The sequence below is a fragment of the Strigops habroptila genome, chromosome 5 (genome assembly GCF_004027225.2).
Source record: "Strigops habroptila isolate Jane chromosome 5, bStrHab1.2.pri, whole genome shotgun sequence".
NCBI classification, from domain to species: Eukaryota; Metazoa; Chordata; class Aves; order Psittaciformes; family Psittacidae; genus Strigops; species Strigops habroptila.
Genome location: NC_044281.2, coordinates 79,663,426 through 79,677,094, shown reverse-complemented (window position 1 = coordinate 79,677,094; position 13,669 = coordinate 79,663,426). Strand labels below are relative to the sequence as shown.

The 13,669-nt window shown below is 42.2% G+C and overlaps 1 protein-coding gene across 4 annotated transcripts in view; it reads right to left on the bottom strand.

Moving 5' to 3' along the window:
• Nucleotides 1-13,669, bottom strand: part of EDRF1 (erythroid differentiation regulatory factor 1) — a 29,624-nt gene that overhangs the window by 3,603 nt on the left and 12,352 nt on the right. For all 4 annotated transcript variants that reach the window (XM_030485875.1, XM_030485876.1, XM_030485877.1 and 1 more), the window contains 12 exons: nucleotides 13,217-13,477; nucleotides 12,488-12,559; nucleotides 11,742-11,892; nucleotides 8,438-8,626; nucleotides 7,248-7,448; nucleotides 6,684-6,902; nucleotides 5,112-5,335; nucleotides 4,404-4,562; nucleotides 3,972-4,121; nucleotides 2,968-3,121; nucleotides 2,593-2,708; nucleotides 1,419-1,582 (listed from right to left, as the gene is read on the bottom strand). In XM_030485875.1, coding sequence (XP_030341735.1) covers nucleotides 1,419-1,582; nucleotides 2,593-2,708; nucleotides 2,968-3,121; nucleotides 3,972-4,121; nucleotides 4,404-4,562; nucleotides 5,112-5,335; nucleotides 6,684-6,902; nucleotides 7,248-7,448; nucleotides 8,438-8,626; nucleotides 11,742-11,892; nucleotides 12,488-12,559; nucleotides 13,217-13,477 — 2,060 coding nt within the window. The remainder of the gene's footprint in view (nucleotides 1-1,418; nucleotides 1,583-2,592; nucleotides 2,709-2,967; nucleotides 3,122-3,971; nucleotides 4,122-4,403; nucleotides 4,563-5,111; nucleotides 5,336-6,683; nucleotides 6,903-7,247; nucleotides 7,449-8,437; nucleotides 8,627-11,741; nucleotides 11,893-12,487; nucleotides 12,560-13,216; nucleotides 13,478-13,669) is intronic.

The following is a 13,669-nucleotide window of genomic DNA, read 5'->3' as shown; positions in this document are numbered from 1 at the left end:
GAAAGGTAAAGCAAAAGGCAGCTTCAAGCTGAGCCTCAATCCACTAGAGTTTAAACAAGCATAACCTGTTGTTACAACAGTCCCATTTCACAGCATTCAAACTGTAACACGTTCCCTGTAGGGAATCTTCAATATAAAACCCCACTTGAGAGACACAACGATGGGAAAGCAACAGAGGGGGGAAACCCCACAAACCAAAAAAGCCTCTTTCTTTGACAACACTTAGGAGGCAAGGGAACTAAAGCAATTTACACAGTTACTTGGGACATCTGCTGGGTTAGGTACAAACCCTACTGGAATTCTCTGCATTCCACATATTCAGATTGCCACCTTGTGGAAGCTGTTTAGAAAGGAAAGCACCCAAATGCTGTGCTAAACCACTGCTCAGGCAGTGCACAGCTTCCTTCTTGTCTCATGTTCTCTATTTACCCATCTCCTACCAGCAGACAACTTCCTGTGCAGAATGATCCCATTTCACACTTTACTGTTGGCAAAACAGCACTTGCATCAGCAGTGCTTTAGTCTGAGACACTCTTAACTTCTAGCAATAAAAGAATTCTCTGGAAGGATACACTAGAACTAATGGCACATTTTCATACATTATCTAACATTAGAAAATGCTTTAAGGCAAGTGAGCATCTTCCCCACGTCCATCCCTCTTTATTTACAGCACTACTGATGTGCCTATGTGTATTCTGATGTATTTTAGTTGCTAAAGTGTGCTGTCTCTGATATATTTTATCATCAAGACATGAAGCAACCAGCAGTACAGAGGAGTTTCTCCTCCACTAACTTTCACATGCTGCCACAGATGAAGACCAATGATAGCCAAGATAAAGGACCCCATATACACATACATACACCTCATAAAAGACCCCATATACACCTCATTCCCTAAACAGTTTGATGAACAAAACCCAGAGAGAAGCAGGCCAGCAAAATTATGGCAGCAGCATAAGTTAAGCTGCTTTGTGTGTGAATTTATACCTATGATGGACACAGGATTTACACTCTCTGAAGGATCAGTTAGATACCACTGAGCATGACAAAGCACCAGTGACTCATAATTGTTCCATGCATTTCAGAGGGTGATTAAACTATGATTTTGTAGTTTGAATACAGCCATTCAAGTCTTACTTTTGTCCTCAGTCCTGGATTGCTATCAGGAAAGAGGAGAAAAAAGCTGCCTAGAGACATGCAGAGATGATGTTTCTTGGTTACTGCCTCAATTACACATAAACCCACAGAAAACATTCACAATTCAGGTAACTGAGGTGTATCGCAGCTCCTTCTCCACACAGGAAAGGCACCTCCGTAAAAGAGTAAATACCACAATTCTAGCAGGCTGAAGAGTCATGGTTTGTATGGATTTATGGATGGGAATCACATCTTCACACACACATCGTGGTTCAACTTACCCAATCTTTTTTTTGGTTGAAGTTAACAACTTAATGGATTGGAGGAGGAGGAATGACATTCTGGACTCAAAAATACTGAGGAGTTTCAACACTTCTTCTTTGTTAAGGCTGGTGGAGGAATCAGTAGGTGACATGTTCTCAGCAGCACTTTTACCCTCACTTATCTATAAGAGAAAAAAGCAAAAACCATGTCACTGGACTCACCATTTAAACCCAGTTCAGGTAAGCCAGAAACTCCCACCAGCAAGTCAGCTTATTCTTTACTGGAGTGGTACCAACATCACAATTGCTGTGGCACCCTCTTTATGAGGCAGTTTAACTCATATCCACACTGTGCACAAGCTACATTGACTGCCTGTGTTGTACATATATACTGGAGTATTTAGTTATAAAAGCATCAGGAAAATATGGACTTGATGACTCCATCTGCTGCTCAAATTGCCAGCAAGGGATGACACACATCAGCATATACTGCAAGTAATTATTTATTTAGGTATCAAGAACCTGATCACACCAGCTACAGATAGCCTTCCACCTTTTAATACTAAATATACTATACAGAGAGGATTCCCATTTATATTGTTCATACCTTAAGTTCTTAAGGGATAATAAAGAACCTTTAAGAGATAATGCAGAGCTGCATAGAACCCTGTTCAGTCAGTCTACATCCATATACAAACATGTTTGATAGGAAGCAGTGACAGGACAAGGGGCTACAACTTGACAGGGGAGATTGAGATGAGCTCTTAGGCAGAAGTTCTTCCCTGTGAGGGTGCTGAGGCGCTGGCACAGGGTGCCCAGAGAAGCTGTGGCTGCCCCATCCCTGGCAGTGTTCAAGGCCAGGTTGGACACAGGGGCTTGGAACAACCTGCTCTAGTGGAAGGTGTCCCTGCCCGCAGCCAGGGGTTAGAACTGGATGAGCTTTGAGGTCCCGTCCAACCCAAACCAGTCTGGGATTCTATGTTCTAATCTATCTCCAGATCATGTTCTAGAGTAATTTTTTAATCTGCTTCCACTTAAAGGCTAGAAGAGAACTGCAACAGGTTTGAACACTGTCCACACTATTTAAGCAGCCAGCTCTACTGAAAAGTAACCAAGCAACATCTTAATTGCCAAATGACCAGTTTGACATGAACACCAGAGATACAAGGAGCAGACAATCACCCCGCTTCACCTGTTCACTTTCTGCCACAAGCGCCTTTCTGATGAGCTGGAATGCACCCTTGGTCTTTGCCATTATATCCAGTGCCCCAAACAGAGTCTTTAATTTCCCAGCACTGCTGTTCTGACCTAAAAAAGAAGTAAAAATGAAGGGCACAAATGGCTTATGTTACAGATTCCACTTTTTCTTCCATCCAAAGATATCAAGCAAGTACTGTCTTACTCAACTGAAAACCAGTAAGATAAAACCATCTCTTCTCTCTCAAAGAAAGTGCTATTCTGAGAAGCAGATTACTCCTGCTCTCATATACGAAGTTATCTACAAATGCAATTAAATAGGTAATGGTAGTTTGGAAAGCTGTTGTAGTAAAGCCAGAGTTAGACTTACTCGCCATCTGGAATTCTGCAAATGCCACTCTTTCCAGCTGCACACGAAGGAACTCGCAGGGCGCATCCTTCAAGAGCTGGAAGAGTCGTACTGCTTTGCTGTAATGGAGATCAGCCAGTACACGGTGTTGCTTCCTCAGATGTTCATCACCAACCTGCAAAGGAGGGGACACAGTAAATCCCAGACAGTTTGTATGTTCATGAGGTAACCATTAGAAATAAACCTGTGTAAGTTGGTACATGAAGTGCCAACAGTCATTTCCCACCTCATTTCATAATGGTTCATCTAAATGTCTGCACTTCTCCAACATCACCATCCTGCCATCTTTGAAGCTATTGTAATTTCATAGCTACTGATAACAAATTTACACCAACTGTAACTAAGTTAACTATAAAGAATAATAATTTGGAGGGGGAGAGGGGGAGGAAATCAGAAAGCAACATGCATGTCTCTACTAAGGCTTTATTAAATTATATGTGAAGTAGAAGGCTGTCTGAAGTGTCAGAAGAGTGGCTTTGACACAAAACCAAACCAAAGAATATATTTATCATCAGTGGCTTCTGTTATGTGAGCACAGAACTACTTAGAATAGAGAGGACCCCAAAGCTCAATACACTCTATAAAGGACAGACTACACTCTTAAAAGTAACATTTTTAAGGCTGAAAGAGCTGGGCTAGTTCAGCCTGGAGAAGAGAAGGCTCCTGAAGGGGAGACCTTAGAGCAGCTCCAGTGCCTGAAGGGGCTACAGGAAACCTGGAGAGGGGCTTTGGACAAGGGCCTGTAGGGACAGGACAAGGGGAATGGCTTTAACCTGTCAGAGGGGAGATTGAGATGAGCTCTGAGGCAGAAGCTCTTCCCCGTGAGGGTGCTGAGGCGCTGGCATAGGGTGCCCAGAGAAGCTGTGGCTGCCCCATCCCTGGCAGTGTTCAAGGCCAGGTTGGATATCAATCTCCATGCACGCTGGACACGTTAAGTATGGAACCTCAACAGTTTGTGCCAATACCTGGTTTCTCAAGCAACTGTGGTACATTGAAGCCAGCCTGTGGTGGATGGTTGCAGCCCGGTACTGGCAGAGAGGCTGTCGTGCAGACACTGTATCAACATCACAATATTTCAAGGACTTCATCATGGCCTCACTAACTTCTTTCTCTATCTACAAAATGAAACAGAAAGCTGTAGTGTGGGTACTTTGAAACTAGAACAGCATTGTGTGCAAGTGTAAGGGTTAAATCTCCGCACTGCTATTGTCTCATCAGGCAAAACTTTATAAAAATACAAGTGATTAAACATTTTGTGGTTTGCAAGAAATACTTCACAGAAGTTTTTTTAAACTAATAAAGGGTTAAAATCCATTCCAGTAGCAATTTTGCTCATGGTTCAGTTTTCCAGGAAGAAAATAGCTTATTTCTTTCAGATGTCACAAACACTCTATTACCTGTTCCTGGGCCTTTCTAGATAACGGAGCATAATCCTGCTGCAGAGTGGCCATAGTGAAGTAGGTAGTAGACAGCTCCCAATTCACAGAGTCCCAGACAGCTGGATGCACATCTCTCGCACCCAATGATCTTAATGCCTTCAGGTAGTAGTCAATAGCCTACAGATGGCAAAGAAATACATGTACATAGCTACTGCCTGGATTTATAGCAACTAGAAATCAACTTCCCTTCACCCATTCTCAAGTAAGCATCTCAAAATATCTGAGCCTTCTTCAGTATTTTATTTACACCCATTTGGGTCATAGCTTTAATCCTGACCATACATTTCCATCTCTCATGTGTGGTACTGCAGTCTGTCCAACACCAGGATCTGAATGTTACAGCACTTTACGTATCAGAGCAACAGAATCAAACCTCAACAACAATACTGAAGCCATTACAGCAAGGATTAGGAAAATATAAAAGGTGGAGAGATATCCTTAGAATGGTTATGTTGGAAGGGACCTTAAAAGCTCATCCTCTTCCAACCCCCTGCCATGGGCAGGGACACCTTCTACTAGAGCAGGTTGCTCCAAGCCACATCCAGCCTGGCCTTGAACACTGCCAGGGATGATCCCATGTTATCACATCAAGACTTACAGATACTTACAAATATTCTACAATAAAAGGCATATTAATGAGCCATTTTAAAAACAGTCTGATGTTACCTTATTATAATAAAGAGCCTCTTCTGGGGAAAACTCTCTTTTGAAGTCCCCTTCAGCTGCACAGTGGGCCTGAGCACAAATCCGCATCAGCCTTCCCGTGTTGCAGAGCAGAAGAGCTGCGTTGGTCGCGTCATCGATCGACTCAAAGTTCTGGATTCCTTCTTCAAAGCAGGAGAAGCTTTTCTTCCAGAGCTGCTGCTCGGTCGTCGATACAGTTTTACTCACTAGGGTTAAGAAACAAGGTATATGATCCCATGCAAGTTCTTCAAAGCTACTGAGTAAACACTCCACTATGCTCCTTATCTTTTAAAGACTTTTTAGGATTTAAGGGCAGTAAATTATTTTGAAGAGCCAAATCATGGAAAATACTATTAAAAACCCAAACACATTAAAATCTTAATAGCTCAAGTGCACTATTACGCATACTGTATTATCAAAAGAATTATGATAACATAACGTACAAAACCCAGGGGAAATTAACAGGATAAACCAGATTTCGCCCCCCCAATAGTAATATTCAGGGTATAGTTACCTCTATAAGCTTACAGTATGAAACAACTAAAAAGTGACTTTTACAGACAAGTGAAATTCAGTATTTGAGCTTTGAGTTCACCTAAAGAGCAGTTCTGCAAAAATATGGAGATGATCCATGGAGATGGATCCAACATGCCAGGTTGGACACAGGGGCTTGGAGCGACCTGCTCTAGTGGAAGGTGTCCCTGCCCGTGGCAGGGGTTGGAACTGGATGAGCTTTAAGGTCCCTTCCAACCCAAACCATTCTATGATTCTGTGATGAAAAATGACATAGTTGGAAGTCCAACCCAAATCCTTCTAATATTAATTGGACAAAGGTCACAGCAATCAGCTGGTGGTCTTGGCAGTTCTGGGGTAATGGTTGGACTCGATCTTAAAGGCCTTTTCCAACCTAGTTGATTCTGTGATATTTGGGAGACTGGAGCTGTTTACACTGAACCACCAGCATCTCTTTTGTTCTAGTTTACATAACTCTTACTTGTAGACGTTACTGGTTTTGCTTTCAAAAGCAAAACCCCAAACACCTTACCCTAAAAGAAGCTTAAGGCAACCTCTATTTCCTCAAGAAAAATACACCAAAAATAAACCAGGAAGCAAAGCGTCCAAGGATTTACTTACCAAAAAGTTTTTCTATGACTTTACTGAAACTACTCTCGTGTTTAAATCAAGCTTACACTTGTTCCTGCTGGGCTAAACCAAACACATCAAGAATGCATCACACCCTCCCTTTTATAACTGAGTAGGCTTAAGTTTCCATCATGTTTTCTGAGGGTATTGTACATACTTCAAGGGAATTTCTCCAAAGCTACAGATTCCCCTATTCAGTTAAGACCCAATTAAGTTCAATGTACAAGCCACAGTAACCTACTGCAGACAAATACTTAAAGCTACATAACATCAATTACAGAAAAGTATTCACTATGAAGTTCTTTAAATGCCTTCTTTATAATCAGGAATACTCAAGATTTCTTGCACTATTAGTGAACATGATCATTTTTGTAGCTCTATGAAGTAAGAAGGGGAATAAAGAATACTTGCCCACTCTCTCGGTCTGCACTGCAGCAGCCTGGTTCATGTAAAACACTCCAATCTCATTCCTGATGTTGCCCATCCTCTTCAGTACCTGTACATGCTGCTCTGGGTTTTGGTTTTTTAAATTGCTGAAAAGTAGAATTTCATAAGCAGCTTCGTAGCATTTACAGCTGACAGAGAGTTGGCATTCCAAGTCTGTGGACAAGTCTGTAGCCCAGGCAAAGACTAGAAAACAAAATGAAAACCTGCTTGTCAAACAGTATTTCCAATCAAACTGAAACCTGTGATAGTCTGAAATGCTGAAAAGATGACCAAGTATAAAATCCATGTCAGAACATCTACCCAGTACTTAAACAATTACTGCCTGGAGCTATTTTACAGCTTCATGCATGTCACGTATCTTGACAACCTCCTTACGTGTGACAGGCATGATAAGCTTTCTCTGAAGAAAGCACAACTGAAGCATAATAAACCCTCCTCCAGCAATGCTACTAGTGCATAGCTTTGAGGAAGCACAATGACATTACTTCTGGCTGTCACATTATAGCAGTTCTTGCATCAGTATCATACCTTGGCACCTGGATTCTCTATGAAGACTGTGTAGTATTTCCTGATCTTCTTTCGTCTGGTAATTATATTCTTCCAGATATGCTGCTCTGTTGTTTGCATTCTGAGCAAGCATTAGTTGGATATCTCCACAAAGGGTTAAGCACTGGCAAAGAAACACCAACACTTCAGGAAGCATGCTGGCACAGAGGCAACAGTACGTATCTATTGGAAAAGAAACCCCATGAATGAGGGAGAGGGAAAGAAAAAGGATTAAACGTCAAAAGGTTTGACACAGGCTGACAATATAATTAGTTTTCATGGTACCTGTCACCATTATTCTCTGTGTGGAGGCAACACATGCTCTTCCTAGAAGAACTAACCTATTTTAAAGTCCTTGTTGCTCTACACAAGCTGATAGTTTTGAAAGAGCAACTCTGTTGTCCAAGATGAGCAGTGAATCTGGTAATTCCAACTGCTCATCTCAGATTTGACTAAAGGAACACTGACTTTCCACAGATTAACTTAAATAAGATACAGCCTGAAATATTAATTTCCAAAAGGTACAGTTTAAACTTGAGTCTCAAGTCTTTGAACCACTGAAAGCTGAAGAATGCTTTGAGTTATCAGTAAGCACGTCGATGCTTTGTATTAAGATCAAGCGTTCTTGCTTTATAAGCCTTCACCCACCCCAAGCCCTACAAACATGGAAGCAAAATAGCAGCACTATAGCACTAAGCTAATGGCATTTTCCAATTAGCTATTCTCATTATAGCAGTAATATTCTAGACAGTATCTAATCCAGCTGATGAACAAGCCGGTATTTCTGAGGGTCAGGAATATATTCAGAGGAAACAGGAAGCACCAAGCATTTCCAGGGACAAACATCTGCTTGCAGGGATAGCACTTAGACCACAGAACAGCATCTTGGTCTTGGGACCAGGACTCACTCTCAACTTCAAGTGCTCTGAGGCTTCAAATGTGCATTTTGAGTTTCCCAATCTACAAAGAGGGGAGCACTTTTCTACCAGGTTCTTCTTACTACAGGCTTCCCTCCTGAGCAACAAACTAGACACTTAGTATACTTAAACACACAGTTGTCAGACTTGTTGCTACACACCACTAGGATAAATCATGCACAGGAGAAGTATTTGCTATCATGCAAGGTATACATGGACAATGGTAGAGGTGAGAAGTATATTCTAGGCACTTACCATGGCACTGCAATGCCAGCTTGATGTATCGTAAGGCTCTCCCATACTTCTGTAGAATCATGGCAGCATCAGACAGGACGTAGTAAGCCTTTGAGGATTTCAGAATGAGCTGGAGTTTCATTTTATATTGCCACGATCCAGGAATCATTCCTGACTGACTGGAATGCTTCCCCTTCTGAAACGAGCCCACTGTAACATGAACAGAGCCTCATCAGTAAATCTCATCTCCATAACATATGTCAGGGGTTGGGCACAACTTCATCAGCGTACAGACAGAATGTAAATTGCCTTATTACAGCTCTGCACAAGTAGAGTTATGCCAACTTGTCTGCCACTACATTTTTCATCTGCAAAGTGGACACATTACTTGGAATTTTTCCATGTACTCCACCTGATAGTGGGATGCTCGAATATAGTGAGAACAGAGATGATGCAGCTGAACTCACATACCTTAAGCAGCTTTTGAAACACAGTGCAGTTGTTCTCCAGCAAAGAAGTAGTTAAGATTTTGTAAAGGACTATGTGTGTGAAAGCTTGGAAATCTTGAGTTTGGAATTCCATGTAGCAAGCTAAAAAACAATGTTTCCTTATAAACTTACAGACCTTGAGGAGAGTTGGAAGACTGATAAATAAAGCATCTGGATCAGAAGAGTAACAACTATCTTCAGAAAGATTAAGAAGGCAGAAGTGCTTTGAAAAGCTCAGCAAAAGAGAAGATAACTGTGTTCCTAAAGGCACTTGGTTCCTTGTAATACTAAAAATCACGCCCCTGGCCCACAGAGACCTTACACACAGAACATGCATAGTGAAATAAATATATACTGTGCCTTTAAACAGAGATGAGAGAATGTAAGAGCCAATGATCGTAGATACAGACTGTTATATATATGAAAACACTGATTTTCACTGTTTGAAATGTATAAAAGTGGATGGCTGGCAGACTGAGGGTGTGCACTGGCTTTGTGGAGTTACCACCCAGCACCCATCTCTGTGCAGACATGGAATAAATTCCTTGACTCTGTATGTTAGTCAGCTCTCTGCACACTGGGTGAAGAATCCTGATTTTGGGACAACATTTCTAACCTCTCATACTTCAACAACTTTTAAAACACGGGTGCAATGGCCAAGACTATTCTGTTAGGTGGCTGTAGAAAAGAACAAAAAAGCCACAGACATCATATGTCATGGTCTACACCAAATCCTTACAATACATGCTCTGTTTCTGAGCAGTCTCAAAGTGAGAAGGCCTCGATGTGTGGGTTTAGCCTCCAGCACAGAAAAAGCTGGATAACCCAGTCCTTCCCACAAGGCAAAACAGTGTCTCTTTCACAGTCATTTCAAGATATCCTCAGCATAAGATTATGAAGGTTCCTTATTTGACTGACAGAGAGTAGATTTAGATTAGACATTAGGCAGAAGCTCTTCCCTGTGAGGGTGCTGAGGCGCTGGCACAGGGTGCCCAGAGAAGCTGTGGCTGCCCCATCCCTGGCAGTGTTCAAGGCCAGGTTGGACACAGGGGCTTGGAGCAACCTGCTCTAGTGGAAGGTGTCCCTGCCCATGGCAGGGGGTTGGAACTGGATGAGCTTTAAGGTCCCTTCCAACACAAACCATTCCAGGATTCTGTGATGCTGCACTGGTCATGGACCCAGAAAGGCCACTGACTTTAGGTGTACCAAAGGACAGAACATTGTTCTGACAATATCTGCACCCAGAAATGTGTCTTGCTTACAGGTGGACCTACAAGGCCTGACTTGCAAGACCACTATCTTTAGTAAGTTCTAGAACTATACATTTACACTAAGATAAAGACAAATCTAACAGAGTAACGACTTGTGCAGTTAAAGCCACAGCGCACACATACACTGTATCCATATACTATTCAGAAGCAGTTCTCTTCAAGTTAGAAATTGAATTAAGACCATTTATTCTTCCTATATGTCTGTCAACATACACATGCAGCACAGAAACTGCATAATCTGCATCACAATAAAAACCACATACTGGAGAAGCAGAAGTTTCTTCCTTATGTCTCAAATGATTTTTTTCTATGTTGCATTCAATCCTTATGACCTAAACAAGTTGCTACTTCAGGGAAGAGTTCCAGCATCGATCCAGAAATCAAATAATTGTTACTTTTTTAAGCTCTGTGCAATATTTCTCTGCCACATCCCCCAGGAAACACTTGTTTCTAAACAGAAGTTAACATGTGAACGCTCTCCTTGCCAGCTGGCAAGCAGCTGCAGTGTGTCATCAGTTTCACATTGTGAAGGGAGAAGACAAGAGCCTGGCTGCAGGAGAGCTGGAATCAGCACATTGTTCCTGCTGAGCTGAGGTGAAATGACTCAGCAGGCCTTGGAAAAAATTAGTCTCACAGCCCATACTAACAGGACCATGCAGAATCTGTGCAAGCTGAACACACTGTAACCTTCTGATGGAGGAGTTAAATTCTGTGGTCACGTAGTTGATAAAGAACTAAAAGTACACAAATATCGCCAGGTCATTGACATCCCAGAGATAACCATAAAACTGGAAAAGAAACATGTGAACACGCAAATGAATAGCTCAAAACTGAATTTGCTTATTATTTAGAGATTTTCAAAGGGAGAGAGAACAAAGTATTGTAAAAATATGCAAGACATGAATTTCTTTCAGGGTTGTGCTTACAGGGCTTCTCACCCTGCAGAGCGCTCTGCTGCTTTCAGAAGAGTCTTTCCTACATCTCTGTATGGCACTCCAGATAAAATATACTATAGTCTGAAACTTCTGCAGTTTAAGTATTAAAACAAACAAAAGCATCTTATCTGCTGCTTCCTTCCACAATTACAGAGGTAAAGAAAGAAGACAAAATCCTAGTTAACACTTTATATGCAATTCAGCAGCAAGCATCATATAGGAGAAAAACCTGCCCAAAGTGAGCTCTGCCACAAAACTTCCAAGTCACAAACCACCCCTCCAAAAAACCCCCAAAACCCACATAAACTACTCGTACAACTCACAGTGCTCCACACACCAAACCCCAAAATATTGAGCCCTCATGGAAGTCACCTTCAAACCACATCTAAATAGGGTCCAGTAAAGTTGTGTGTTTACTAATAGAAGATGCTTTGATATGCAAAATATCCCAAATGAGCTGTTCTCTTCATATTTGAAAAGGAACAGACTGTTGTCTAATCTGAGGTATGCTACTTTTGCCCAGGCAATCGTGTCATTAGTGACTTCAAAGTACATTGTTCTGACAATCAAAGAGTAGCAGCAGTTTGTACTGGCACTGGAAAGGTCTTATTTGCACCACAATACAACTTACTTTTGTCTAAAAATAAAGCCATCTGTTTTTCCAGACACTCGGGACCACCGCTGGTGGATTCATCTTCATATTTCAAGGGGATTGGAGTGCTGGGGTCAGCTGCAGGAAGGTCACTCTCCTTCTTAATACTGCTGTCAACAGACTTCAAGCCCTGCAAAAAGTAGTAGTAATTTAATTCACCTTGACAGGTGAACTTGACAGGGACAAGCGGCACATGGAGCTGTTGGAGTGAGACCAGAGGAGGCCACAGAGCTGCTGCGAGGGCTGGAGCAGCTCTGCTCTGGAGCCAGGCTGAGAGAGCTGGGCTGGGGCAGCCTGGAGAAGAGAAGGCTCCTGAAGGGGAGACCTTAGAGCAGCTCCAGTGCCTAAAGGGGCTCCAGGAAACCTGGAGAGGGGCTTTGGACAAGGGGAACGGCCTTAACCTGCCAGAGGGGAGATTGAGATGAGCTCTTAGGCAGAAGTTCTTCCCCGTGAGGGTGCTGAGGCTCTGGCACAGGGTGCCCAGAGAAGCTGTGGCTGCCCCATCCCTGGCAGTGTTCAAGGCCAGGTTGGACACAGGGGCTTGGAGCAACCTGCTCTAGTGGAAGGTGTCCCTGCCCATGGCAGGGGGTTGGAACTGGAGGAGCTTTAAAGTCCCGTCCAACCCAAACCAGGCTGGGATTCCGTGAAAGCAATATTTAGGAAATACAGCATTCAAGAATTGGGTAGTTGGTGAAATGGCATTAGAAAGTCAACAGTAAACTCACCTCCAGGACATAGTTGAGCACCAGCCTGCAGCGCTCTTCAGTGCCATGGCAGACAGGAAATGCACAGCTCGGCTTCATTGAGGGGCAGCAGGGAAGGAAAAGAATGTGTTCAATACATGAAATATGAAAATCACTGGCTAGAAGATGCAAACGAGAGCTAGCATTAAGAGAATGTGTTAATGGAACATCAGAACTCCGCACTAAAGAGAGTCACAGTATTTCTTTCCTTTATCTCAGTGAGCAATTCACATATCTGGTCATCTATACTTGGTCTCTCCTGTCAATCCCAAAGACAATACAAAGAGGAGAATAGATGATTTTATTCTATAACGGTAATTACAGAAGTATCCACCCATGGTCTGCAATGCAAACCCAGGAAAATAAGCAGATCAACGCCATACAGAAATCATTTCTTCAGCCTATACGTCAAAGTTGCACTTGCATCACATTTGAACAACTCAATGCCTTGGGCTTTTTCTGGGGGAGGGATGGGTGCTTTTGTTTTCTACTGGGGTAAAGTAGAAAAGAAAGAAAGAAAATTGAACCTGCTTTATTGTGCAGTTCAAAGACCTCAAATCTATGAGCAGCCCATGAAAGAAAACACAAGTTTCCTTCCCTACTGTCTCACGCCCCATTTAACCTGAAGACAAATCTAATTTGAGGGACAAACTTTGCTGCATGAAGTGGATCTTTCAAGAACACCCTTAAAAACCCCAGAGCTTCGCTTACACGTATTCGATGAACAGACTTGTACTTCTCTGGTACTGATAACTCTCCAACAGATTTGATTATAGCCACTGCTTTATTGTCATCTGGTGGATCAGAGCTGTTACTGTAAGAGCCATTTTCATCGCTGTCTGGCATTTCTTCCTCTTCCTCACTGTAACTTTCATCAGAATTTCCATTGATAGGGAAGTCTGTACTGTCTTCTTTTTTAGGTTCATCCAACTGAAAAAGCTCTGATAACATGTAGTTTGCTGAAGCAATAATCTTTTTAAAGAAGAGAAAACCAAAATCAGTGAGGTGCATTCAAATTATTGTTTTCTTTGGAGAAGCAACATCAATATAAACGGTTTTAGAATAAGGAGTAAAGAGCACAAGCACATAGGTGTTGGATAACCTGCAGATACAGCCTATATAAACACACACTGTACAACCATATGTTTGAGCATTGAAGTTTTA